This window comes from Larus michahellis, chromosome 11 (assembly GCF_964199755.1).
Source record: "Larus michahellis chromosome 11, bLarMic1.1, whole genome shotgun sequence".
Classification (NCBI taxonomy): Eukaryota; Metazoa; Chordata; class Aves; order Charadriiformes; family Laridae; genus Larus; species Larus michahellis.
The window spans coordinates 2,094,960-2,120,919 of record NC_133906.1 but is presented as its reverse complement, the minus strand read 5'-3'; the positions used below and the strand labels follow the sequence as shown (position 1 = coordinate 2,120,919).

The 25,960-nt window shown below is 54.7% G+C and overlaps 1 protein-coding gene across 17 annotated transcripts in view; it reads right to left on the bottom strand.

The window, feature by feature from the left end:
• LOC141749887 (protocadherin gamma-C5-like) overlaps positions 1-25,960 on the bottom strand; it is a 280,377-nt gene that overhangs the window by 11,648 nt on the left and 242,769 nt on the right. For 9 of the 17 annotated variants that reach the window (XM_074604147.1, XM_074604140.1, XM_074604133.1 and 6 more), the window contains exon 2: positions 11,850-11,908. In XM_074604147.1, the coding sequence (XP_074460248.1) occupies positions 11,850-11,908 (59 nt within the window). The other 8 variants (XM_074604144.1, XM_074604146.1, XM_074604149.1 and 5 more) reach the window with 7 other exon arrangements.

The window sequence follows — 25,960 nt, the reverse complement described above, 5'->3', positions numbered from 1 at the left end:
AACACCCCATTCAAAACAGGGCCATGCTTTCAGATGTATCCAACTTTATATTAGAAGCTCAAGGCTCTGAGCAACCACATTTTAAGTATGAGACTTCTCCATCTCTCCGGCTTCCTGTTCCAGTGTTTGACCACCCTTGGGTGAAAAATGTTTCCTAACTTCTACTCCAAATTTATCTTGTTGCAACATGTGCCCATTGACCCTCGTCCTTTTACTGTGCACCTCTGAAGATGGCAATGAGACCCTTCTCCTAGCTCTCACATCTCCAAGATGAAGGAGCTCTCCCAGCCTCTCCTTGCCTGCCACAGGCTCCAGACCTCTCATCATTTTAGTGGCTCCCATTATGGCCATGTCTTTGTTGCAGTTGGAAGCCCATAACCGGGCACAGAGCTCCAGGTGTGGTCCCATTAACTGCCAAGTTGAGGGCAACCATGTATTCTTTTGACCTGCTGTCTACAATCTTATCAGTAAAACCCAGTATACAGTCAGTCTCCATCACGGCAAGGGTGTACTGGTGACTGGTGTTCAACCTGATGGCCCCCAGGTCCTTTTCTGCAAACCTGCTGCACCCAGTGTTCCCAAATTTTCCACGAACAGGCTCAAAGCTGTGTGCCTGCTCCCCATGATGCCACACATAAAAGCTAGTTTAGAAATGCCTTAGGGTTGCAAAAAACGCTATTGAGCTCACTTCTCCAAGCAGGAAATTCAAGTCCCTCAATTACTTGCAGTGCAATCATCCAGAATTCAAAGGCACAGAAAAAAAAAACAAGTGCTGTAATCTAAAAACACCCAAAAATAACTGCTCGCATTGGAAAAAAGGCACACAGCTGATGACCAGACCTGGCCGTCTTCCATAGCTATAGGATGGAATTGTGAATCAGAGCTGTGAATCACTGATTTACTAGCGAGCAGCCTGCCCTGCCCTTACTCCCCCTGCCTGGGGCGGGCAGACCTCGGAGCCCCCCCTTGCAGCACTGCTCCCCACTCAGCTGAAGCCTTGGGCGCTGCTGCGGGGAGGCTGCCCGGAACGGGAGGGCTGGTTCCTATGGAAATGATTCCAAGGACTTGCTGTTTTTAATACAAATGCCGTTGACTCAATAGGTTTTTTTCTAAAAACCCATCCCCCCCATAGGACACATTTTTTTTTTTCTCTCTGTTCAATTCTACTCCACACTTCAAAGCTCAGAAAAGAGCTGGCTTTCATTTTCGGGAATGTTTCCAGCACAGCTAGGACTGGAGGGAAGGAAGCAAACCCACGTTTGAGACAAACCCAGGGATGCAGCGTCTTAGGGGGGCTCAGGGCATGGTGGGCACGAAGCACAGGATGGGGGCTGTGCCAGCAGAGGCAGGTACAGCCAGCGCATGACCCGCAAATGTCTTCATTAAACCTGGCTACCTGGAAACCAGGGAATGCCAAAATGAAAGGCTTGTCCTGCAGCCTTGACGCAGCCCCACTCCATGCTGCATCGTGAGGCTGCCCCATTGTCAAGGGCTTCCACGAGCATCTGCCCAAGCTGCACAGGGTGGACCCGGGTGCTTTCCTCACCAGCTATTTTGTGGCACCTCTGGCCACCGCATCCCTTTTTAACTTCCCTTTCGAGCACAGAATTATTCATTTCCTTGCGGGGTTGCTATGGAGCTCGTCACTATGGCAGCCGAGGGCCCTGCAAACATTTATTTGCACAACTGCCCGGTGGATTCCTGAAAAATTGTTTTCCTCGCTCTGCAGCTGGAAACACAAGCCGTAGCAGCACCACAGCAAACTGGAGATTATTCGTGCCAGAGCAGCGCTGTCAAAGCCCCAGGGACTGGAGAGGACAGCCCAGCACCCCAGGGATGAGAACCCGACACCCCAGGGTTGCCTGGCAGGGCATCGGCAGCGCTTGGCCTGGGGATTTTCCTGGGATACCCTCAACATCCTCCCTTCTCTCTCATTTGGGGCTTTCTGGCTCCTACGGCCAGCAGAGCTCCTACCCCACAGCCCTGGCTGCTTCCAGGCTTCCCCACTCCGTGAAGGGGGATGTGGCTGGGGTTTGTTTCTCTTCCCAATCTCTTCCCCTTTCACTCCCGTTTGCTCCCCAGCTCTGGCTGCTGCTCCCACTCTCCCATCACCCCCACCCCAGCAGCCTGGCTGGGGCAGCATTCTGCCCTCCCCTCCCCACCCACCTCCCAGGACCAGGGGGTATCTTCAAGCCCATTCCTTCAGCCCCATTCCTGGGCAGCCCCTGGTCCCCCCAGGCTGCTCCCTGTGCCTAACCCCCCCTGCACTGCTGTTTCCAGTCTCGCAGCTTCCCCCAAGCCCTCCCCGCGCCCCCTGCCCACCATTTCCCTACACACAGCTCCAGACGGAGGCAGCAGCAGAAGTAAAAATCTCAGCCCACGCATTTCTCGGCTGGCAAAGTGACAAGCAAAAGGGAACAGATCTGTCCCTGCCGGTGCTGAGTCTCTGCCGTGCTCGAGGCGTGCTGGGGACACAACCCCATGGCTGGAGATGCAGCCCCAGGGCCAGTATACCTCTGCCCCACCACCCATGCCAGCTTCCCACAGCCCCCCACCCTCCCACCTCCCCCAGCCTCTGAAAAAATGGAACCGGCTCCAAAATATCCACAATTTCCTGCCTTTCTCCCTTCCTTAACAGACGATGCTGCTGGCCCTTCCCCCATGCTCCCTCAGCTCCACACATTCCCTGCCGCTTCTGTAATGCAATTGCAAGGGCTGGAGAGGACCTGGATGAGGCCCAGCTTTAAGATCATGATTTTGCAAAGATGGGATTGAAAATCGTTAGCGGGCAAACGGGGGGGAAGATTTGCAGCCTCCCAAAGCACCCGTGAGTCGTTACTTCCAGCCAGTGGAGCTGTTGGGATGCTGCTCTGCCATGGAGGCAGAACAATAAGCCACGATGTGTCTAAAAGGGGGACCAGGGGCAGTGTACCCCCTCCAGGGGATTCTTCCAGCCCTCCTGGATGAGGCAAAGCTGAGACGAGCATTATTTCGCCCAGCCCATCCTGCCGCCATCCATGCCCTAAATGCGCAAGGAAGGATATTTTGAGAAATTCTTTGGAAAGGTTATTGTGTCTATTTGGCCGATCCTTGCGCCTCTGCAGCCGGCCGTGGCATGTGCTCAGCTGCGCAGGAAGCAGATGGAGACAGGAAAATTAAACTAATACACGTAGCACCTGCTAAACTACCTAAAATAGCATTTCTATACATAACATTGTGATGGTGACACTACTGATATTCTGGGGGCTTTCCAGAATGAGAAGTGCGTCCCGTTGTTTGGATATTTCCCTTTTTCCATAAAAGACTCCCCAGCTTTTGTCCTGCCTGGCAGGATCCAGGTGGCTCAGACTTCAAGGGCCGTCACAAATGCAGATAAAGGGATTATTGGCCCAGAATGGTCAATAAGGGAAGGAAACATTCAGCTAAGAGGGCTGTGTGATGTAGAAAGAAGCCCAAATACTGAATCTGCTCAGATTTGGGCTGTTACTAGACAAAAGGGTGAACCCTGCAAGCAGGAGTGCTCACAGGCATCGTCCACACCATGGGGGACCAACTCTGTGGTCTCCTAGCTGTGGACGGAGAGGTGGGGTTGGGACCAGGACACATCACTACAAAACCTTCAGCTTCCAGTCCCAGGATCGGCTCAGCTCTGCAGGAAGTGGGGAACGAGAGCAGTTATCCAGGGACAACTCCTGTTCCCAGCATCAAAACAGCTCCTGCCTGTCCCACTGCCTCAAATCCACTCTAAAAATTGCACCAGGGGGTTGCAGCCCACGCTCAGAGCAAAGCCAGGCTCTGAGCAGCCCCGTAATACATTAAAGCAGCGTTTTCTCTGCAGCGTTTGATAGGAAACCCCAGTCATAGAATCATAGAATCATTTAGGTTGGAAAAGACCTTTAAGATCACCGAGTCCAACTGTAAACCTAACACCGACAGGTCCACCACTAAACCATGTCCCTCAGCACCTCGTCTACACTTCTTTTAAACACCTCCAGGGATGGTGACTCAACCACTTCCCTGGGCAGCCTGTTCCAATGCTTGACAACCCTGTCAGTAAAGAAATTTGTCCTCCTATCCAGTCTAAACCTCAGCTGGTGCAACTTGGGGCCGTTTCCTCTCATCCTATTGCCTGTTCCTTGGGAGAAGAGACCGACCCCCCCTGGCTACACCCTCCTTTCAGGGAGTTGTAGAGAGCAAGAAGGTCTCCCTTCAGCCTCCTTTTCTCCAGGCTGAACACCCCCAGCTCCCTCAGCTGCTTCTCATAAGGCTTGTGCTCCAGAGCCCTCACCAGCTCTGTTGCTCTTCTTTGGACATGCTCCAGCACCTCAAAGCCATGAGCCTCTGAGTCGTCGTCAAACTTTCCTGTTTCAAGACCCACCAGGGCAACACCAAACCTGGCAGACGTGACCCTCTGGTTCTTGCTGGGCTTCCATGGTTTCCTCCAAGGTGTTTTCTGAGCAAAAACCACAAAAACAGGCTGGGGACTGGCGTGGGCTGCGTCATTGGGCATAAACAACCACCTCAAATACTCCCCAGAAAGGCAATTTCTCTCCCAGGCTCCTCAGGACCTGACACAAGCTGGTGCTTTAAGCTCTGCAGCCCCAGAGGCTTTGTTGGGGGGAGGGGGCCGGAACTCTCCCTTCAGAGCAGAGCCCCTTTACTAGCACAACTCCTCCTTCGCTCAGGGGTCCACAGCCCACATTAAAGCACAGCAGCTCTCAACCTTAGGTGGGCGCAGTGTCACTTAGATTATGGCTGTTCCTGCAAAGTGATGACCCCAAAGGGATCTCCAGACGGTGCCGCAATTTTCCAGGCTGCCAGGCTCTGCTCACACCTTCCTGAGGCCCCAGGATGGCAGCTGAGAGCAGCTCCGTACTCTGCGTGCTGCAGAAGCCCTGGAGGAATCACTCAATACTCAAGCATCTGCACAGGCACATGAATGCAAACGAGAAGAAGCAGTAATTTTGGCCCAAAGACTGTTACCCTTCTTTTGATCCACCTGCAAAACATGTGGAAGCTGACCTGGCAAATACCACTGTTGGCTTCAACCTTTGAGTGCATTTGGGATGGAAACTTGAGGATTACAATTATTTCCTAAACTTTCCAGGGTGGCAGTTATTTCTACTGCTCCTCTTGCCCCTGTCAATGAGAAGCTGAGTCTGGGAACCCTGCACAGCCCAGAAGTGCTCCCAGGGCTCCTGGCCTTCCCCAGGAATCGTAGTGCCACCAGCTTCACTGCATGTCCCATGAGCTGCATGTTCTCCAGGTAACACTGTCCTGAAAACTGTCTCCTTTTCTCTTTTTCAACCTGTTTCCCCCATGCTGTCCATCCACTCATTCAACTACCCCTGGGTTCTGGAAGCTGTTGAGTGCTTTCAACCAGATCCGATGGCGAGGTGGAAGTTTCTGATATGCCACTCTTCCATCACTTGCATGAAAATCAACCGGGAAAGACCCTCATGATGTCTCCTGCTAGGGAAAGGCTCAGTTGCCAGCCATGCTAGGTCCGCAAGCTCATCTGTCACTGCTTGGCATCACACAGGTGGCTGGAAATTGCAAAAGCTGCTTGTTCTGCTGCTGGTTCAGAGCTGGACACAGCCTGGGATGCTGTGTGGGATGACAGTGGTGCTGGGGAGGGGCTCAGAGAAAACAGGAGGCTGGAGATGCTGTGGGGAATGGAGAAGAGGAGCATAGGGAGACCCTTGCTGCATGGTACGCAGGAAGGCAGCAAAAGCAGGTATTGTGGTGGGAAACACCAGGGACCTGGACAGGCTGGAGGACTGGGTCCACATGAACCTCATGAAGTTCAACAAGGCCAGCTGCAAGGTCCTGCACCTCAGCTGGGGCAATGTAGGATGAATGGATTGAAAGCAGCCCTGCAGAGAAGGACATGGGCATACCGGTGGACGAAAAATGGGGCATGAGCCAGCACTGTGCACTTGCAGTCCAGAAAGCCAGATGTATCCTGGGCTGCATCAGCAGCAACATGGCCAACAGGTCGAGGGACGTGATTCTCTCCCTTTACTCTGCTCTCCTGAGACCTGCCCTGGAGCACTGAGTCCAGCTCTGGGGTCCTCAGCACCAGACAGACATGGACCTGTGAGAGCGGGTTCAGAGGAGGCCACAGAAATGGTCAGAGGGCTGGAACAGCTTTGCTATGGAGAAAGGCATAGAAAGTTGAGGTTGTTCAGCCTGGAGAAGAGAAGGGTCTGGAGAAATCTTACCATACTTTTCAATATCTAAAGGGGTAAGGACAGAGAAGGACTTTCTACCAGGGCCAGTCATGACAGGACAAGGGGCAACAGTTTTAAACTGAAAAAGGGTAGGGTTAGGTTGGACATAAGGAAGAAATGTTCTACGATGAGGGTGGTGAGACACTGGAAGAAGTTGCCCAGAGAAACTGTAGAAGTGTTCAAGGTCTGGTTGGACGGGGCTTTGAGCAACCTTATCTAGTGCAGGATGTTCCTGCCTATAGCAGGGGAGGGGGGGTTAAGTGGATGATCTTTGAAAAGGTTCCTCCAACCCAAACTGTTCTGTGAGTCTATCAAAAGACGTCAGAAGAGTCAAGGTGGGGCATGAGTGGGACAGAGGGGTCACAGCCAGGGTGACCCATCCCTGCAACTCAGCAGTAGCTCTGGAGGCGGGGGAGAGGACTGCTGCAGGCTGCAGCTTGGCCGGCGCCTCTCCCCAGCATCTGCCGGTTTTCGCCACACTTTCAATGAATGAGTGAAGACAAGGTAAACCTGTTGGTGTTTACCCAGACATCTCCACTGCTGCATGTGTGCGTGTGCCTTAGAGCACTTGCTGCTGTACCCACTATAACATTACGCAAACTTGCAACGTAAATTCCTATGGCGTTACAACACTCGCAGACACCCCTGTGTCTGCTGGGTTAGCAAGCTGGGTTTTTTTTTAGGAAGGACGTGCTAAAGCCTGCATCTGTGACCAGTTGTCTTTCTGCTGTGTTTCCACCCCCTCACTGCGTAAACCCATGAATGTACATGTCTCTCTCTGCCTCTGTCCCCTGGCCCCAGCTGCTGCCTGCTCTGGGATGTCCCACACAGATACGTACATACAGTGTCCCCTTGGCGGGACCGTGTCCTGATACACTGGGGTATTGCTGTCACGTGGTTCCTCCTGACAACCCCAAACACACAGCAGAAGCCCCCCGAGCTCCAGCCACCCCTTGGAAGTACCTGCACACTCTGAACACTGAGAACACTAGATGATCTGAAAGGTCCCTTCCAAACTAGTCAATTCTATGATTCTATGAACACTCCTGAGAACATTTAAGGACTACCCTTGGAATACCTTTTTCCCCCTCCCCATCCCTTACTGCACACAGGCAGGCTGCCATGACTCCTGCAAGCCCAGGTCTTGGACCTCAGGCGTGAAAATAAAATAAAGAATGAAAATCCCTCCTTTCCTTCCGAGCTCTTCTGTGGGCACTGCTGCAGTCTCTCCACTGGCAGCCCCAAACCCCCCCTGCTGCACTCTCCTTCCTCCCTCCGCACAGCCTGGGGGAGGATGGCCAGGGTCAGCCAGGGCTGCCGTGATGCTGTTTAATGGGCGAATGAAGCGAACACCACTATTGGCTGTGTTCGGCCTCGGAGGGGGAGCCTGGCTTGTAACCAGTCGGAAACCAGTAACACGGGGAGATTAAGGATTAGTGAAAATAAATGGGGGGCGGGGTGTGAAATAGCACTCTATATCTTCTTTGCATGCTTTGCTCTTCCCTCCCCCAGAGCTACCAGGGATTCTCATGCTGCTCCCCACCTCCTTGTGAGTCCCCCACCACAGTCCCCAGGATGCCTCCTGCCTGGGATCTCCTCCTAGCCTACCCACGTGGCCGAAATTGTCCCCTCTCCTCCCACAAGCTACCCAGGACATACAGGCTCTTCCCATCCTGGGATGTCTCACCCTCCTGTGCCCACCTGTGAGCAACACAGAACCTTCCTCACTCCTCCAGGAGGGAAATCCTGACTTGAGCCGGGTGTTTTCCTGAATAAACCGTCACACAGAGATCAGAACAAAGAGCTGCCAGCCAGGCAAGTACCGTGAATGTGAAAGGCACAATCCCAGCCTATGCTCCTCTGTTGAATAGTGAAAAAGCAGCAAGATGGGTCCCTCGTACCAGTCCTAGCCCCTTCGTTCTCCCCCCTTACTCCACCCCTGCCAGGGAAACCCCATGGTGACAATCCCACAGGGATGTCCTGCAACGCTGCTGGACTGTGCGTTGGGCAATTCATCGCTGTAATCTCCACTACAGCCACTGATCTGATTTGTCTAGGAATGGCATCTGCTGCTCGGTATCATTCTGTATTCATTTAAATTTGCCCAGAGACAGCACAGGTGGGTTTTTTTTGGTTTGGTTTGGTTGTGGTTTTTTTTGAAAACAAAATACAAACATCATTAAATGAATTAATCTAACCTTCTGTTTCTCCCAAACAAGATTAGTCGAGAATCGCTCTACTCAAGTCTGACTCCCGACCACGTTTTTAAAGGATATTGTCTGAGCTCTTATTTCCTGAGCATGTGCACCAGAGCTCTCCTGTGTTTCAGAACAAAGAACAAATTCTCTTTGTTGTCCTGTAACAGCGCTCTGAGTGCAGCGATGTACAAGATCGAGAGATGGTCTCTGCCTTATTGAGCTTCCCCTTTTTTTTTTTCTGGTGCTCAGGGACACGTGGGATTTGTTTTGGTGGACAGGGCTACGCTGAGAAAAGACAGGATTGTTGCCTTCTCCAGCTCAACAAAGACAGCAAAGGGGAAATCACAACATGGGTTTAAGCCTGCTTTCTGGCTTCGGGTCTGTGCTGGACTCCCTCCGGGATCCATTCAAACCGTTAGTCTAAGCTGCCTTATCTTTATTGCTATTTAATTTGGGTCAGGCAAACGCAGTTAAGAACACATCCCTTCTTTTTCTTTTCAGCTAAGAGGTGGCCTGTGTTCCCAAGCACCAAGCAGGGCCCCGCGCTTTGGAGACCTCACAGTGCTGGAGCGGTTTGCCTGTCAGCAGGAGACACAGTTGAACATGAGCAAACATTGGAAAGAGTAACCACGGGCAGAGCTCAGGCAACTGTCCTTGCACCCTCTTTAATACCTGAACTAGCAATCAGCGCTCAGGGAATTCACACACCAGACATCAAAATGCTGGGGAGAGCACGGGAAGGGCACAATGGGGAGCAGACTGCTCTCCAGGATCTGTCTGTTTAATCACCAGAGAGATGTCAGGGCTGGGCAATGAACATATGACAGCACTTTCTATTTCCATCCTTTAGTGTTGTAACACAGGTTTAGAATAAAAACATCTCCCTTGATTTAACTTAAAACGGGACAAAAGAAACAGGAAAAAAAAAACCAAAGCAGGAAGAGCTGTTTCATTGCAAATGTGGAATCTGCTCACAGGTAGGGGGGGAAACCAGCGGGAATTAAAATCCACTGAGTTATCGCAGTACCAACCTGTACTCTGGCAAAGCCCCTTTCCAAACCCGGGGCCACCCTGGGCACCCCATGCTATGGGAACCCCTGCCACAACAGGCACTAACATGAGCTTTTCAGGTGGCTTTTTCAAGGACTACCACAGGAACCCAGGTCACGCAGACCCTCAGGAGCAACATCACAGCTTGTCCACCAGAACCAGCATGTGGTTCTACATCAGCTCCCCCCTGAATGAGTCTGAGGCCACCTTTTCTTCTCCTGCCCTGTCTCTTCCCACTCTACATGCTGCTGCTCCCACTTAGGCACTGGGAAGGGGCTGGAGCTTGTAAAGATCTTCAGGCAGAGGCTGGGGGCTGAGGTGAGCATCGCTGTCCCATGACCTGAGAAAAGGTCCCTGGCACTGAGTTAAGTAGGTCTGCAGTACATCAGCTCTGTGCTTTGAAGAGCTGCAGCATGATGCTAGAAGAAGGAGCAATAGAGCTTGCTCTGATGGGGCTCATTTACTCACTTCTTGTAGCAAAACTATTACAGCTGCTCTGGTGCACTTCTGTATTAACACGGCTTTCCAGCTAATTGTCATTTGAACTAGAGCGTAAACAGTTAGAAAGATTTTTCTTGATTAAAATGTTGTCAGTGATGGAGAATTCAACAGAGCTCCAGCAAAACTGTTCCAGCAATAGCCTTGTTGTTAAAGTCCATGGCTGTTTTCCAGTGGGAATGCGTTATACGTTTTACAACAAACCCTCGTTCCATTTTGCCTTTGTCAGCTAGAAGAGCCTATAACAAAGTTTAATTGTTACAACAACTTAGCTATAGTAGTCTCTTAATTTTCTGTTAAGCTAAATTATCGAGACAGACCCAGGGAAAGACTCAAGACACAACCTGCAGATGTTTAATTGCAAGCTCCGACACTGAAATCCAGGACCAGATGCTCCCTGTGGCACTGTTTAAACCTTCACAGGAGGTGGCCAAGTGGCCACCAGGAACAATAAAACACAGAGGGGTAAGCTTCTCTCTTTTCCACAGAGATAGGGTGCCTGACCCCGCCAGTCAAGGAAGGACAGCATCCGAATTTTCTCCTGATTGCTCCGAGGTACACCCCAAGAGACATGATCTTTTCACATACAAATTATCCCAGAGTCAGTTTCCTCATACACAATAACGTCTGGTTAGGGTATTCACGGAGGAAGGTGGACTCCCGGTTTAAGTCCTTTATTACCCTGACGGTACCAAGGAAGGTCACCCTCTGGAGACAACCCCTGCCCCTGCCTGTGAACCAGGAAAAAAAAAATGGGAGAGGCACACGGCGCCTGCTCAATGTTTCCTTGTTGACGCTTTCTCACTGTGTGCCAAGAAAAGCAAACTTTGTTTGGTTCAGGGCCAAGGGGGCGCACGGTCAAGAGAGGGGTGGTCACTTGGGAGGCAGGTCTCTGCTCTGCTGCCAGGGCATCTTGCTTTTTCGGTATCACATGTAAATTGGCAAAAATTCAGCCATGGTTTTAATAGCAAGACCAGACCTTAGGAGACCTCCTTCCTGTGAGGCTCCTGATTCATTGGGTTTAATTCCTTCTTCCTTAGCCTCCCTCTATCCCATTGCCCACCTCCAGCAGGAAGCGTGCAGAGGGCTCCTCACCTGGATGAACTAACGAATCACCCCGTGTTGGTGATGGCACTTCCCAAGGAATGCAAGAAAGGTTCCAAACTCCTCAACAAATGGAGTTGGATCTGGGGCTCCCAACCCTGATTCAGCCAGACCAGCCCTCAGGGGAAAGGACATACAGTGGCATTTCACGAGGTACCTGCTCCTGCCAAGTTAGATGTGGCTGCAACATATTTCTCTAGAGGGGCCTTTGGGGACCTGGGGCTCATCTACTCAACTTCTGGCTGCCACGGGGGCTTACACAGCAGTCTGGCACCACCAGAGCAGGTGATACACTTCAGCAGCACAGAGCTCGAGGTTGCATGGCTGGTAAAGGGACTCAAACAGTGATTTCCAGTGGCCTCCCTGCAGGGGGAGGAATCAAGATTTTGGACTCAGAATCTGGTCCAAATGCTCAAAATCTGCTTTAGAGAAGAAACCTTTCTCTGTGAAGCATGTTTGCCAGTCCTTTAACCATCTCACAACTTCACCTGGAGCTTGCCCCCCATTCCTGACTGTCTTTCTTGAGCTGTAGACACCAAAACCAGACACACCATTAGAAACAACAGCTGTCACATCACCATCATCATCATCAAATAGAGCTGACACAGAAACAGATGTATTTCAGACTCTTTGGCTGGACAATTCTACAAACGACAGGGAACACCCATCCTCAAGAACTGCCAGTCGTGGACTTTACAGCACTGAAAGTGGCACACAAAAGAAAGAAACCTTCCCTGGACACGAAAATAGAGAAAGATGCACTTACCCACTCGTTCCAGGTCTCTGGGTCTGAGAGAAGCGCCAGTCTGTGTTAGGCTGAGCTTGCTGCAGAGAAAATAGAAGAGTTTTAATACCTCCATTCTTGCCTTTGAAAATGAAAGCGAACTGATCCTGGATTATTTCAGTCTGGAATATCAGCGTGTTCCTTTCAAGTAAAGAAAATCAATTAGAACAAAAAGAAAGCTTCCCCCCCCTCCCCGCCTCTTTCCTGAGTATTTCTGAACCAGCATGAATACTGAAAAGCATGACAAAAACTATTCAGCGAATAATCTTCCAAAGCAGCTCAGGAAACCAGGCTGTGAAAGAAATGAAGCATGAAATAAACTGATAAGGGCATCAATTCAGCAGGAGCAATGGTACCAAAGTAATGAACTTGCAGGAGTGAGGGGGTGGGGGTGGCAGAGTTAATTGATACTGAGAAAGATGCTTTTAATGCCAGAAGGTAAAATGATAACAAACCTTCCTAATCTGTCCTTCTTCTGTCCTGAAAAAGGCCTGCCTGAGATCTTGATTTCACACATTGTTTTTGAATGACTTTTCCTAGATGCTGTGGCCCCGGACCACTACAATATTTTTCTGTCCACAGAGAAAAGAATAAACTTCCGACAGCAAAAGACAAAAAGCATTATTTGTTTAGGAGACACACTAAACTTCAGACACAGCAGCACACTTTGTAACTTCATTAGTAAGCCCCCGTATCGCTTTCTGCCCGTGTTATTTTACCATTAGACAATGGACAGTCTGTAAATGAGGAAGGACATGAAGCAGGCTTGTATATTCCTGTTTGAATCACGCCTTTGTGAAAGGCACTAAATAGCAGAACTGTTTTCTGTCTGGAAGGCACATACTTCCGAAAATCATAATCTCCTTAATTAACTCCAGAATGATAACACGCTACCTGGAAAGGACAACATTTCTCACAGTTACCTTAGGAATCCGCTGTTCATAGTCCATACAGTGGAACATCAATTTTATAGGATTATTCTGCTTGTACATGCAATTACTAAGGAAAAGTGAAGACGGGTACAGCTGACCTAGATTTTTATTTAGTAGATGTGATTTCACTAATTTCTCCACAGCTTTGATGATTCTCATGAAAGAATATATTAGCATAAATTACTCCCCTAAAATAGAGTCCCCACTGCTACCCATGCGGAATGCAAATTAAGCTGTTTAAATACTTGCCCTCCAGATTTCAGATACAAATTTTTGCACACGCTGACACACAATCCTGCACCTGATAAGCCCTTCCCAATCTATATTTTGAATTCCTGTTGTAATTACCACTTTCAAATTTAGGGCACGCATTTATGGCACAAAATTACTTTACTTTTTATGTCCCGAAGTTATAAAAGCTACAGCTAAATACAATCACCTACATCCATATTTAGACATCTGAATACAAGTGGCTGAAGTTTTCAAAGCACGCCGCTGCCTAGGTCTCTGCAAGCCCAAGGGCACATAAGGTCACAAGGATCTTTGCAAAAAACGTCACTACGTTCAGTGCTGAACACTGAATTTAGTCCCTCGCTGGAAACAGCCTAACTGAAAAACGATCTCTTGCCAGGACACAAACAGTAAATTTGGGGGAGTCAAGAAATGAGAAATTCCTACAATGCACCTCTAAAACAGAGCAAAAGCAACACCGACAAACTTTGCTTTCAGATAATCTCCTCCCACACCGTGATTCGTATGCCGTGCAGAATAAAGAGGTTAAACAGAATCAAGAAGTTAAGCACCCAAAAAAACATGTTCCTGACCATGCTAAGAATCACTTTAAAAAGAAAAGAGTACGAACGGGGCCAAAGGAAAACTCTCCACGTCTACAAACACACAGTCTTTGATTTCACAGTGATGCCCATCCCCTTCCCCCACCTCCATCAAACTGAGCCAAAGCTTTCACCTGCCACCTCCCAGGAGGTGACAGTGACACACATTCCCTGAAGCCACCTTCTTAGGTGGAAGGACAGCCAGAGAACAGTCACCTAGCCTGGATATTACGGACCGTTGCTCTTAGCAGACAGGACAGTAAGAAAGATCCATCTCTTACCCCATCGCAGGGACTCGCTAATGTGCTGGTCACCTGCTCATAGGCAGCCACGGTCTCCGCGGTGCTAGAATGGCTGAAAGGTTTTACAAAGAGGAAATCACTCTGGTCAGACATGGGTGAGAAACAAGAGGTGTAATTCTGTGCCTGGGAGGTCAAGCCCGCTCCTCCCACGTCCAGGTACTTGATGAAGCCATCTGGCTTCATCTGCCCGCGGAAATGGGAGGCAGGCTTGCGGCCAGTCCCTCGGCAGCAATCCACAAAGGTCCAGCTGGCAGTGCCAGCTTTGAGACACCGAGCAGCCACCACTGCAAACATCACACAGGACACGAGGGAAATGGACACCAGGGAGATGATGAGGTAAAGTGTTAGGTTGGTGTCCTTGGGAGAAGATTTGGGGAGGTCCAAGGACTTGGAGAAGTCCTGCACGCTGTTTTCCTCTGGGGAAATAACTAATACCACTGAGGCCGAAAGGGACGGTGTCCCATTGTCCCTCACTTCGACCACCAGCCTGTGGGGATCTTCTGACTCCCTGAGAGCCTGTGCAACCCTTATCTCTCCAGAGCGGCGTTCCACTTGGAAAGGCAAAGCCTCAGCATCCTCCTGCAGCTGGTAGGAGAGCCAGGCATTATGGCCACTATCAGCATCAACGGCTACAATTTTGGTGACCAGATAGCCAGGTTCTGCCAAGGCTGGGATGGTTTGGTGGAAGGCAGAGCCCTTGGGGACGGAAGGGTAGACAATAGTGGGGGCATTGTCGTTCTCATCCAGGACGAACACATGGACTACAGCAGTACTACTGAGCGCGGGAGACCCAGCATCCTTCACCTCTACGGGCACCTGGAACACTTTATCCTGCTCATAGTCCAGAGCTCTCACAGTGTAGATGGTGCCATTGTCCTGGTCTATGCGGAAGTAGGTTGATATGGGTACATCCTGCATCCCGTTGTGAAGGATGGAGTAAGAGAGCTTGGCGTTGCTACCCTCATCGGGATCAGATGCTGACACTGAAAAAACTGAAGTTCCAGGAAGAGCGTTTTCCTGAACGTGAGCTGTATCAAAAGGGCTGGAGAAATTTGGTGCATTATCATTCACATCAGCAATTCGGAGGTAAAAGGTTTTTTGCGTGGCCCTCTGTGGGGACCCTGAATCCACAGCCCTCACAGTGATGTTGTATCCACTGGTCTTCTCCCGATCAAGGGGACCACTCGTGACCAGCGAGAAATGCTCTTTAAAAGATGACACCAGTTTAAATGGGAGCTCTTTCGCTATCTGCAGACGGACTTGCCCGTTGTCACCAGAATCGCTGTCCTTCACACCAATGAGGGCAATCACAGTGCCTGGGGTTGCGTCCTCCAGCACTGGGCTGGAGAGAGAGGTCAGCACGATTTCTGGGCTGTTATCGTTGACATCGATTAATTCCACTCGCAGGTGACAGTGTCCTTCCATGGCTGGGGATCCCTTGTCCCTGGCTCGAACCGCAATCTCATAGGCACTGGATTCCTCATAATCCAGCAGGCCTTTGGTTCTGATCTCCCCTGTCCGGGGATCTAAGGAGAACAGGTTGGTGAATTTACCAGGTGCATTATTGCTAATTTTGAAAGAATATTCCACATCCCCGTTGGGACCTTCATCCAGGTCGGTGACATTCAACTTGGTGACCAGAGTGCCCACTGGCACGTTCTCCTCCAGATACACCATGGATATGGGTGGGTCACAGACAGGAGGGTTGTCATTTGCATCCAGGACATGGATGGTAACCTTGGCAGTGCCAGATTTCACTGGATTCCCTCCATCCAGGGCTGTCAGTGTTAGGTGGTGAACAGCCACTTTCTCTCTATCCAGTGCTTTTTCAAGTACAATCTCAGGCATTTTAACACCATCTCCTCTCACATTGATACTCAGGGCAAAATGCTCACTGGGGCTGAGCTCGTAGGTGGAGATGGAGTTGGAGCCCATATCCGGGTCTTCTGCTACCTCCAAGGGTAGCCGAGTCCCAGGGTTGGCTACCTCAGTGATCTCCAAGACCACCTCCGGCTTGGGGAACTGGGGCGCGTTGTCATTCACGTCGAGGACGTCCACCTCAACACGGTGGAGCTGGAGGGGATTCTCCATGACGAGCTGAAGGTGCAGGGAGCACGTGAGGCTCTGCCCACACAGTGCCTCCCGGTCCAGCCTGCTATCGAGGAGCAGCACACCTGCCGCCAGGTCCACCTGGAAGTGCCGCTGCCCACCCTCGCTCACCAGGCGCAAGTTGCGGGCGGCCAGGCTCCGCACGTCCACCCCCAAGTCCTTGGCCAGGTCGCCCACCGAGGAGCCCGGCTCTCGGTCCTCGGGCACGGAGTAACGGAGCTGGGCGCTGCTGGGAGCCGGCAGGCAGGAGAGGGCTGCGAGCAGCAGCGGGAGCTGCCATGGCAAACTCCGTCCCCGGAGCATCCCGTGCCGGGCGTGCGAGCGGAGCAGCGCGGAGCGGCGCGGAACGGCGGCGGCGGCGGCGGCTCCGCGCAGCCTCCCCCCGCCTCCCCGCCCTCGCTGCCGGCCCCGGGAGCCGCCGCCGCGCCGGAACCCCCGCGCCCCGGAGGGGGGTCCGAGCGGGTTGCGCAGGGAGGAAGCCGCCGCCGGAGCCCCCGGAGCCGGACAGGGAGGGATGGAGGGGGCGTGGGGGGTGTGGGGGGGGGCGATAGCAGCCCGGCCGTCTGAGCCGCTCCTCGGCACGCAAAGACACACAAAGTCGGCGAGCGGAGGGGATGGACCGAATGACAGTTTTACGTCTCTCCACAGCCCCCTCCTCCTCCTCCTCCTCCTTTTCCTTTCCCTCCTCCTACTCTCCCTCCTCCGCCGCCTTCCCCAAAATACGCACGGCGTAGCCCCCCCCTACACCCTCCCCCCGCCCCGCCGCGGCTACTCCGCCCCCGCAGCTCCGGGGGGGCGCCGGGGACTCCCGGCAGCGGGAACCCCCGCTCCGCTCCGCCCCGCCCGGCTGCTGGCAGCGGGTACCGGCGGGCACCCCCTCCCCGAAACCGGCGCGGGGGAGCCGCATCACGAGCCGCTCCGGCGCCGAGCCCCGCAGACGCTGGGGCTGGGGTCGGGGGGGGACACGCTCCCGAGCTCACCTCGCTGCACAGGGTGGGATCCGGCGGGTTGACACCGGCGGGACCCGCGGAGGGTTTCACAAACATGAACTCGCTGATGTCCGAGACCGGCGAAAAGCAGGAGCGGTAACGCGGGGCGGGGGGTGCCGTGGCCGTCACCTGGACGCCCATCACCGTGTCCCCTTGCTTAGGCTCATAGTGCAAGTGCCCAAAAATGTGGCTGGGAGGGGGCTGAAGCGTGTTCACGCTCTCCACGCAGCAGCCCTGGTTGGCAGGCGCAGAGCCCCGTCGGAGGCACCGGACACCCAGTGCTGCCAGTCCCACCAGCGAAACGGTGGAGATGAGCACTAGGGATACAATCAGATAAAGTGTAATCGAGGGTAAGCCCCCACCGTCGGTGGCCCGACCCTCGGAGCCCTGCAAGGCCTCTGGGCCCTTCTCCTCCACCAGCACAACCAGTGTGATGGCTGTGGAAAGCGGGGGCTCGCCAGCATCCCGGACCACCACCAGCAGTTCATGCGCAGAGGCATCCGTCTCCTGCAGGGCCCGTGTGATCCGGATCTCCCCAGAGCGCAGGGCCACGCTGAAAAGCCCTGGATCTGTGGCTTCCACGAGGTGGTAGGAGAGCCAGGCATTGCGCCCCGAGTCCGCATCTATTGCTACCACCTTGGTGATGAGCGCTGGAGGGACGGTGAGGGGGGAGATTCGGAACTGGGTAGCAGAGTCCTCCCCGGCCCTGGGGAAATGCACCCGTGGGGCATTGTCATTCTGGTCCACTATAAAAACATGAACCAGCGTCCTGTTCCTCAGGGCCGGGGAGCCACCATCAGAGACCTCCACGTGGAACTGGAGATAGGTGGTTTGCTCATAGTCAAAGGGGAGTTTGGCAGAGACCTGCCCACTTGTGGGATGTATGGAGAGGTAGCGAGTTGGATCCAGGCCTGGATCTGTCCCACCAGCTCGCAGGATGGAGTAGGAGAGACGGGAATTCTGCTCCGAGTCAGGGTCGGCAGCAGAGACCGTAACCAGCATGCTGCCCACCGGGTTGTTTTCTGCCACCAGCACTTCATAGGACACTTGGTCAAATTGGGGTGCGTTGTCATTGACATCTGCCAGGGCGATTGGCAAGACGGTGTGGCGAGAGAGTGGGGGACTGCCCAGGTCCGAGGCAGAGATGGTGACATTGTAGTAGGCAACATGCTCCCGGTCCAAACGGGTGCTGGTTAGCAGCGAGTACTGGTGCTCGTAGTCCTTACGCAACTGGAAGGGAAGATCTGGAGACACGTGACACTGGACCTTGCCCTGCTCACCAGAGTCCCTGTCTCTGACGTGTATCACGGCCACCACTGTGCCCGGGAGTGCATCCTCACTCAGGGAGCTGGAGAAGGAGGTAAGAATGACCTCGGGGGCGTTGTCATTCACATCAGTGATTTCCACTACCACACTGCAGTGCTCCTCCATGGTGGGCGATCCCATGTCCTTGGCTTCCACTTCAATCTCATATACTGTCGCCTCCTCAAAGTCCAGGTTGCCCTGGACGCGAATCTCCCCAGTTTGCTCATCGATGGCAAAGATCTGGCGTAAGGCAGCCGAGTTGTGGCTGCTGAGGGAGTAGCGGATGTCTCCGTTGGGACCTTCATCCACATCAGTGGCATTTAACTTCACCACGAGGGTGCCCAGCGGCGAGTTCTCCACCAAGCGGGCTCCATACGATGGTTTGTCAAAGACCGGGTGGTTGTCATTGGCATCCAGAACCTGAATAGTAATGCGTGTCTTGCTGGACTTGGGGGGAGACCCCCCATCTTCGGCAGTCAGGACGAGGTGGTGGAAAGCTCTGAGTTCCCGGTCCAGGGCCCTCTCCAGCACCAGCTCGGGGAACTTGCCGCCATCTGTGCGCGCCTTCACGTTAAGGTTGAAGTTCTCATTGGCACTCAGGTGATAGGTCTGCAAGGTGTTGGTGCCCACGTCGGGGTCCTGGGCAGGCTGGATAGGGAAGCGGGCACCCAGAGATGCCAGCTCATAGATGCGCAAGGAAACCTCCTCACTGGGGAACTCCGGGGGGTTGTCGTTGATATCCAGAATCTCCACCTCGATGCGGTAAAACTCCACTGGGTTCTCGATGGCAAGTTTCAGGTGGAGGAAGCAGCGGGGGTTCTGCCCGCAGAGCTGCTCACGGTCTATTCGCTCGCTGACCATTATAACGCCGGTGTTCACATTGACCGAGAAGTACTGGGAATCCGAATCGGACAGTACCTGCAGATTAGCTGCCGCCAGTTTCGCCACATCTGTGCCCAGGTCCTTCGCGATATTGCCCACGAAGGCGCCCCGGGTGAGCTCCTCCGGGATGCTGTACCGGATCTGAGCAGAGGAGCTGTGCAAGAACAAACAGAAAGAGAAGACAGGCGGCAGTCCCAGGCACCGGCCCGCCTTCCCTGCCCTCGGCATCCTTGCCGGGTGGCCGGCCGAGGGAGCGATGCCCTCCACGCTGCGGGGCCGCGCTCAGCGCTCGCCGCTCCCATTCATTGTTTGGGGCGGACGCCGTTCGATGCGGGGGGGCGGGGATGATGGAGGGGTGGCGGCGAGTCGGGGCGGGGGAGCGCCGGTGCTCCGCGCAGCCGCCTCGCCATTGGCTCCGAGCTCCCCGCCGCTCCTCCAATCGCCGAGCTCCTTTCCCAGGACAGCAACACCGGCGCCAATCGCGACACGCCGGCGGTTGCCGCCACAACCTGCCCGGACGCTTCCCCCGAGCGACAGCGGGGGCCCCCGCGCCCCCGGCGCCGCGGCGAGGGGACCGAGGGCTACCCCGGCGGGAAATGAGCCGTCCGGCCGCCCGGCCAGCCCCGCGCCGGCACCTCCTTCCCCCTGCCCCTAGGCTCTCACCTGGCCGGGGTCCCGCAGCGTACCGGTAGCGGAGAGGAAAGCCCCGGTTTCCCGCGGTAGGGTGGCGGGGGGCGGGCATGGCCGGAGGAAGGTGAAGTCGCTCCGGTCGGAGCCGGGGGAGAAGCAGGTGCTGTAGCACTGGGACTGGGAGTCGGTGGGTCGCAGGGTGACCTCCATGTACTTAAGGGTGCCGTCGGAGCTGAGCTGGAGCTTGGGGCTGGAGTGCTTGAAGAAGTCCCGGGAGGGCGACTCGCTGAGCCAGCAGCAGCAGCAGGGCGAGGTGGCAGCACGGCCTCTGCGCCGGAGGCACCGGGCGGCCAGGAGGGTGACAGTGGCAAGGGCCACGGTGCTAACGGCTGCCAGCGCAATGATCAGGTAGAGGGTCAGGTCCGGCTTCTCCTTGGCACCAGCCAGGAAATCCCGAGGCTTGTAGCTCTCCTCCAGGGCTGCCTCCTCCAGGGCCAAAGTGATGGTGACAGTGGTGGAGAGCGGTGGGTCACCATTGTCCGTCACCTGGACAATGAGCTGCTGCACTGCGGTGTCGGTGTCCTGGAGGGCACGTGCCGTCCGCACCTCCCCGGTGTACAGTGACATGTGGAACAAGGAGGGGTCGGTGGACTGTGGCAGCAGTCGATATGAGAGCCAGGCATTGTGCCCAGCATCTGCATCCACTGCTGTCACCTTGGTGACCAGGTAGCCTGGTGGGGCAGACAGCGGCACCCTCTGGGGTGCCAGCATGTCACTGTCGCTGGCAGGGTGCAGGATGGTGGGGGGGTGATCATTCTGGTCCAGCACAAAGATGTAGACAGTAACGTTGGCGTGGAGTGGGGGGGACCCCGAGTCCCGCACGGCCACAGAGACTGGCAGAACCTGCAGCAGCTCAAAGTCAAAGGTGCGCTGAGCGTAGAGGTTGCCATTGTCAGGGTTGATGTGGACGAAGGAAGAGGTGGGGGCACCCTGCACTTGGCCACTCTCTATGGAGTAAACAAGCCGGGAATTATCCCCGTCGTCAGGGTCTGAGGCAGAGACAGTGCACAGCAGGGAGCCAGGCAGGTTGTTCTCCATCAGGAAGGCATCGTAGGAAGGCTGCAAGAAGCGTGGGGGGTTGTCATTCACATCAGATATGTTAAGGAGCAGCGTGAGCGTTGTTGTGAAGGTGGGTGACCCACCATCCTGGGCAATCAGCTCCACTATGTACTGTGAGGTGGACTCTCGGTCCAGGCTCTCCCGGGTGACGAGGGAGAAGTGGTTCTGAAGGGACCTGATGGAAAAAGGCACATCGGGGGAGATCTCCAAGCTCACATCCCCATTGACCCCTGAGTCTCGGTCCCGTACATTAAAGAGCCCCACAACAGTCTCTGGTGGGGTGTCTTCTGGCACCGGGTTCAGCAGGGAGGTGAGCAGCACCTCCGGGGGGTTGTCATTGGCATCCTCCACTACCACCTGTAGCACACAGTGGCCCTCCATCTCTGGGACCCCACCATCATGGGCTCGCACATAGATCTCATAGAAAGGGGATTCCTCAAAGTCCAAGGCCCCACTCACCCGGACCTCGCCACTGTGGGGATCCAAGGCAAAGAGCCTTCGGACCAAGTCGGAGGTGTGAACCCCGAAGGAGTACTCTGTCTCCCCATTGGGGCCCTCGTCAGGGTCAGATGCATTGAGCCGGAGGAGCAGAGCCCCCATGGGCGTGTTTTCCGGGACTTGCACCTTGTATGTGGCACGGTCAAAGGTGGGTGCGTTGTCATTGACATCCAGGACCAGGACTGTTATCTGTGCCGTGCCCGAGCGGGCTGGGCTTCCCCCATCCATGGCCGTCAGCACCAGCTGCAGTTCTGGCTGCTCTTCCCTGTCCAGGGCACGCTCCAGCACCAGCTCTGGGAAGAGTTTGCCATCCTGCTGCTGCTTGACGTCCAGGGAGAAGTGGGAGTTGGGGCTCAGCCGGTAGGAACCCACAGCATTGGTGCCCACATCAGGGTCCTGTGCGCTCTCCAGGGGAAAGCGTGCAGCCACTGTGGCAGACTCAGCAATGCGCAGGGTGCGGTGAGCAGTGGGGAAGCTCGGGGAGTTGTCATTCAGGTCCAGGATCTCCACTTCCAGGCGGAAGAGCTGCAGGGGGTTCTCTGTCACCACCTGCACCGACAGCACGCAGCTGACAGCCGCTCCGCACAGACGCTCCCGGTCCAGCTGCTGGCTCACCACCAGCGCCCCGCTGTCCAGGCGCACGGCGAAGTGGCGCAGGCTCTCCTCCGAGCCCAGGCGCAGCCTGCGACCCGGCAGCTCCTCCACCTTCAAGCCCAGATCCCGGGCCACGTTCCCCACCACGGTTCCCACCTCTGACTCCTCAACCACCGAGTAGCGGATCTGCCCGGAGACCCAGCCCCAGCCGCAGAGTGAAAACAAACTCAGTACTTGCCATTTCCAGGCGGGTCGTTGGAGGCTGACGCTCTCCATGTCCGTGCGCGTGTGGCCCGGGACACAGCAGGTACTGAGGAGCTGAGAAAAAATCCCTGGGTCTCTCTTCCACGGCTTGGAAAACAGCTCCGGGGCTCCGGCAGGCTGCGGCTCCGGCTGTCAGCCTCCGAGCAGAGGGGGTGGGCTGGGGGAGGGGAACTGAATCACAGCCCCAGCGCGGAGGTGGAAGGAGGGGGGAGAAGCAGATTCCCCCCCCCGCTTCAGATCAGCGCCCAATTGGCCGAGAGCTCCGTCCCCTCTCGGCCAGCAGTGACTCCCTGGAGGTGCGGGAAGCAGGGGCCCGAGCTGGCATCAGTGGGGGCTGCCACCCCCAGCCTCCCCTCTGCCAGCCTGAGTCACTTGCTCCGACAGCTCGCTTCCCGTTCGCAGGGAAACTGCACGTCCTGGCAGCCTGGAAGCTAGGTACAAGCCCTCCCTGTGTGCTCCCCCTTCCACAATGGTGGCTTGTCATCGTGCCCACAGACAAAAGGCAGCTGTCATGAACGCAGGCCAAAGAACTTTTCATGCCCAATGAAAAGGTGTTTGTTAGAGCCCTGAGGTGCCAGGGGCTCTTCTCCCACCCCTTTTCTCTGCTCCCCACCCCCCCCCCCAGCTAATGCTTTGGCCACTGCCTGCACCCCATGATTGCCTCTGTAAGTGAGGCATCACTGCCACCAGTACCACTATCAGCCAGGAGACCTCACACCAAGACAGAGATGCCAGTCCCTGCGAGTTCCCCATGGGTGTTGGAGGCAGAAGGTGGGAAGGCAGAGTTGGGTGCACCATTCAAAGCTGGAACGCAATTGCTCCCCACACAAACCCGGCTGGATGCCCCTTCCTCACCCTGGGATAAGGAAGGGGCCAACGTTCACAGTACCCGAGTCACTGTAAATGCACAGAGCAAGCCAACAAGCCTAGCAGATCACCACCAGATCGCAACATCAAGTCAGGACATCAGACTGGGAAGGAGGCCCGAGCCTCCCACCTGGCAGATACACATACTGAAATTCTGTGGCAGAGACAGCTTTGTAGCCAACCAGTCTCCCAGAGGACAAAAGCAGGGGTCTCAGCCTTCCCAGGGGGGAGTGGAGCAGTCATTTCCCCCTCTCCCAGTCCTAGAGGATGGTGGCAAGCTGCAGGGTGTTAGCTCAGTTCACACACCTACAGAAGTCATGCCCTGGAGTCCTGTCCTCAGTGAACTCAAGGCCACCCTGACCTCCCTTGGGTGCATGCAGACACTGGGGGGCTGGGGTGGACAGCAGTGTGGCAGGCAGGGTAGCCAGCTCCTGCCTGGGACCCTGCCTGTCCCCACTACTAGGGCCCCAAGGGGACCTGGTGGAATAGGTGAGAGAGGCTGGGATGGTGACAGGGACACCATCCTTCTGGGTGAGGACAGAGGTGGTGGAGGTGCTGCCGTTGAGGGGCCTCCCTCACCTCTGCAGCCCCTCCCTGCCCATTCCAAGATGCCACGGGGCAGGACCACCCTGCTGCCAGGCAGGGAGAGATGGAGCAAAGAACATCGCAATTGGTGCAGACACCACCCTGGTCCCACCTATGGCCTGCTCCAGGGGAGGGGAGAAAGTATTCTTAAAGGCCCAAGGCAGCAAAATGCTGGACAACTGGATTGCCCAGCGTCCAGAAACCAATAGCTGCTTGCATTTACTCATTCCCCGAGGGCTTCCGACAATGCCACCAGCAGGAAGCTATTGCAGTAACCTTGACTCTGGGATGTGCCCTGTCCCATCCTGGGCAGGGCCCTGGACAACACAGCTGGGTGACAGACATTGCCATGGGCAGCACAGGATGCTGCACTCCTGGGAATGGGTTTGGTGCTGCTGCAGTGCCTCAGCATAAACCCCCTGTGAAGCCCACACAGTCTGGGAGAATCCACTCAGTGTCCTGAGGTGGCTCGGTCACCAAGGGGCTACTTCACATGTGAGATCCTGCTGTTCCTTGTGTCTGCCACAGCCTGGGATGGAGATGGTGGCAAGGCAGGAAGGGTATGGTGTGTCTAGGATGGAGAAGGAGATGTCCCCATTCCAGAGGGCTAGAGCTCTCCCTGTGGAAAGGCTCCAACTCAGACAACCCAGGGAGCTAAGGGATCACTGGAGATCCTGCAGGGTAGAATACCTCATGGCAGAACGCATCACCTGCTGCAGATAAGGCCAGCAGCATCCCTACTGCATCAGCTTGGGGGTCTGCCTGTTGCCCTGCAGAGCAAAGAGGTGTAAAGCCTTTGCAGGCTTGACATGGTCCATGGCATTGGGATGAATCTTCTCTGACCGCAAAGACTGAAAATCCAGGACCCAGAGCCAGGCCAGTTGATTTTTCACTACCAGTACCTTTCCAGTGTAGTACTGGGCAGTAGGGGGGAGTCATGTCTAGGGCTCAGGCTTACTGCCTGCCTTTTATCACCTCCTTCCGTCCCCACTCTCAAATCATTTACTGCCCCCACCCCTAGAGGCATCTTGCCAGGACACTTTGGTGGAGGGGACATCCTTGTCCCCAGCTGTAGCAAAACCCACACAATGCAGAGGAACACTTGCTCCTGCAGCTGCCGCAGCAGTTCCCACCTGCCACAAATCAGAAGTGCTGAGTCTGAGCAGACATGCAAGAGGGAAAAAAAAAAAAAATGCATAAAATAATTCTGGGAGATTTCTGCCTCTGCCTGTGATTCGACCACAGCGAGCAGGCAGCACACACAGCCCCACACCCACGCACAGCTTCCGCTGCACCTCACTTCCTTCTGCTCTGAGGAATCAGTCGCTCCTACTGACAGCCTCCCAGGAAGGGACACATTACCGACACCAACCTCCTTGGAAACCCATCAGATTCCCCCCACCACCACCTCTGCTGGATCCACTACGCAGGCTCGTCTCTGAAGATCAAAGTGTTCCTGTAATTGAAAGCTCTCAAATTAAGCTGCACAATTCCCACCAGGGAAGAAGCACAGAAGCTGCCTGCCATGCGCAAACGCCTTCCTAGCTGCAGTTTGTTCAGTCAGGACATTAGACATCACCTGGAGATAGCGCATATTACAAATTGTGTAGGGCTTGTAATAGGGTTGTTAAAATAACACCTGGGTGGAGGACTCACCATCCTGCTCAGAGCCACAGTCCAGCTCAGCGGATCCTGCAAGCAGCCGGGGGAGGCAATCTTCCCCCCTCAACCCTGAGGCGAACATCCTTGCAAAACTTCCATGGAAACAAAACCGGAACCACCACGGATCAAACATGAAGTGAGGCATGGACGGGAGGGACTGCTCTGTGGCTACAGTCTGTCAAATGGAGGAACCAGCATCGTCCTTCAGCTTTGCATGCCACACTGTGGGAAGCGATGCCTCAATGCTCCACTGGCAGCTGGTGGCTCCCAGCCCCACTTGCACCACCACCTCCCCAGCCTACACCAGGGCACGACGCAGAGAGGCTATGTTCCCCTCCCAGGGCCTGACGCCGCAGCTCTCCCCTCAGCTCTTATTTTGCAAAGAAAAGGAAATGCAATTAGCAGCAAACTTTCTGCCAAGGATTTGAAGGTGATTGCAAGCTGACCTCAGCCTCCGCTGGTAAACACAGAAGGCGTACCCAAAACTTCATCTGAAAGATGTATGTTCACTAATCTGGGTAA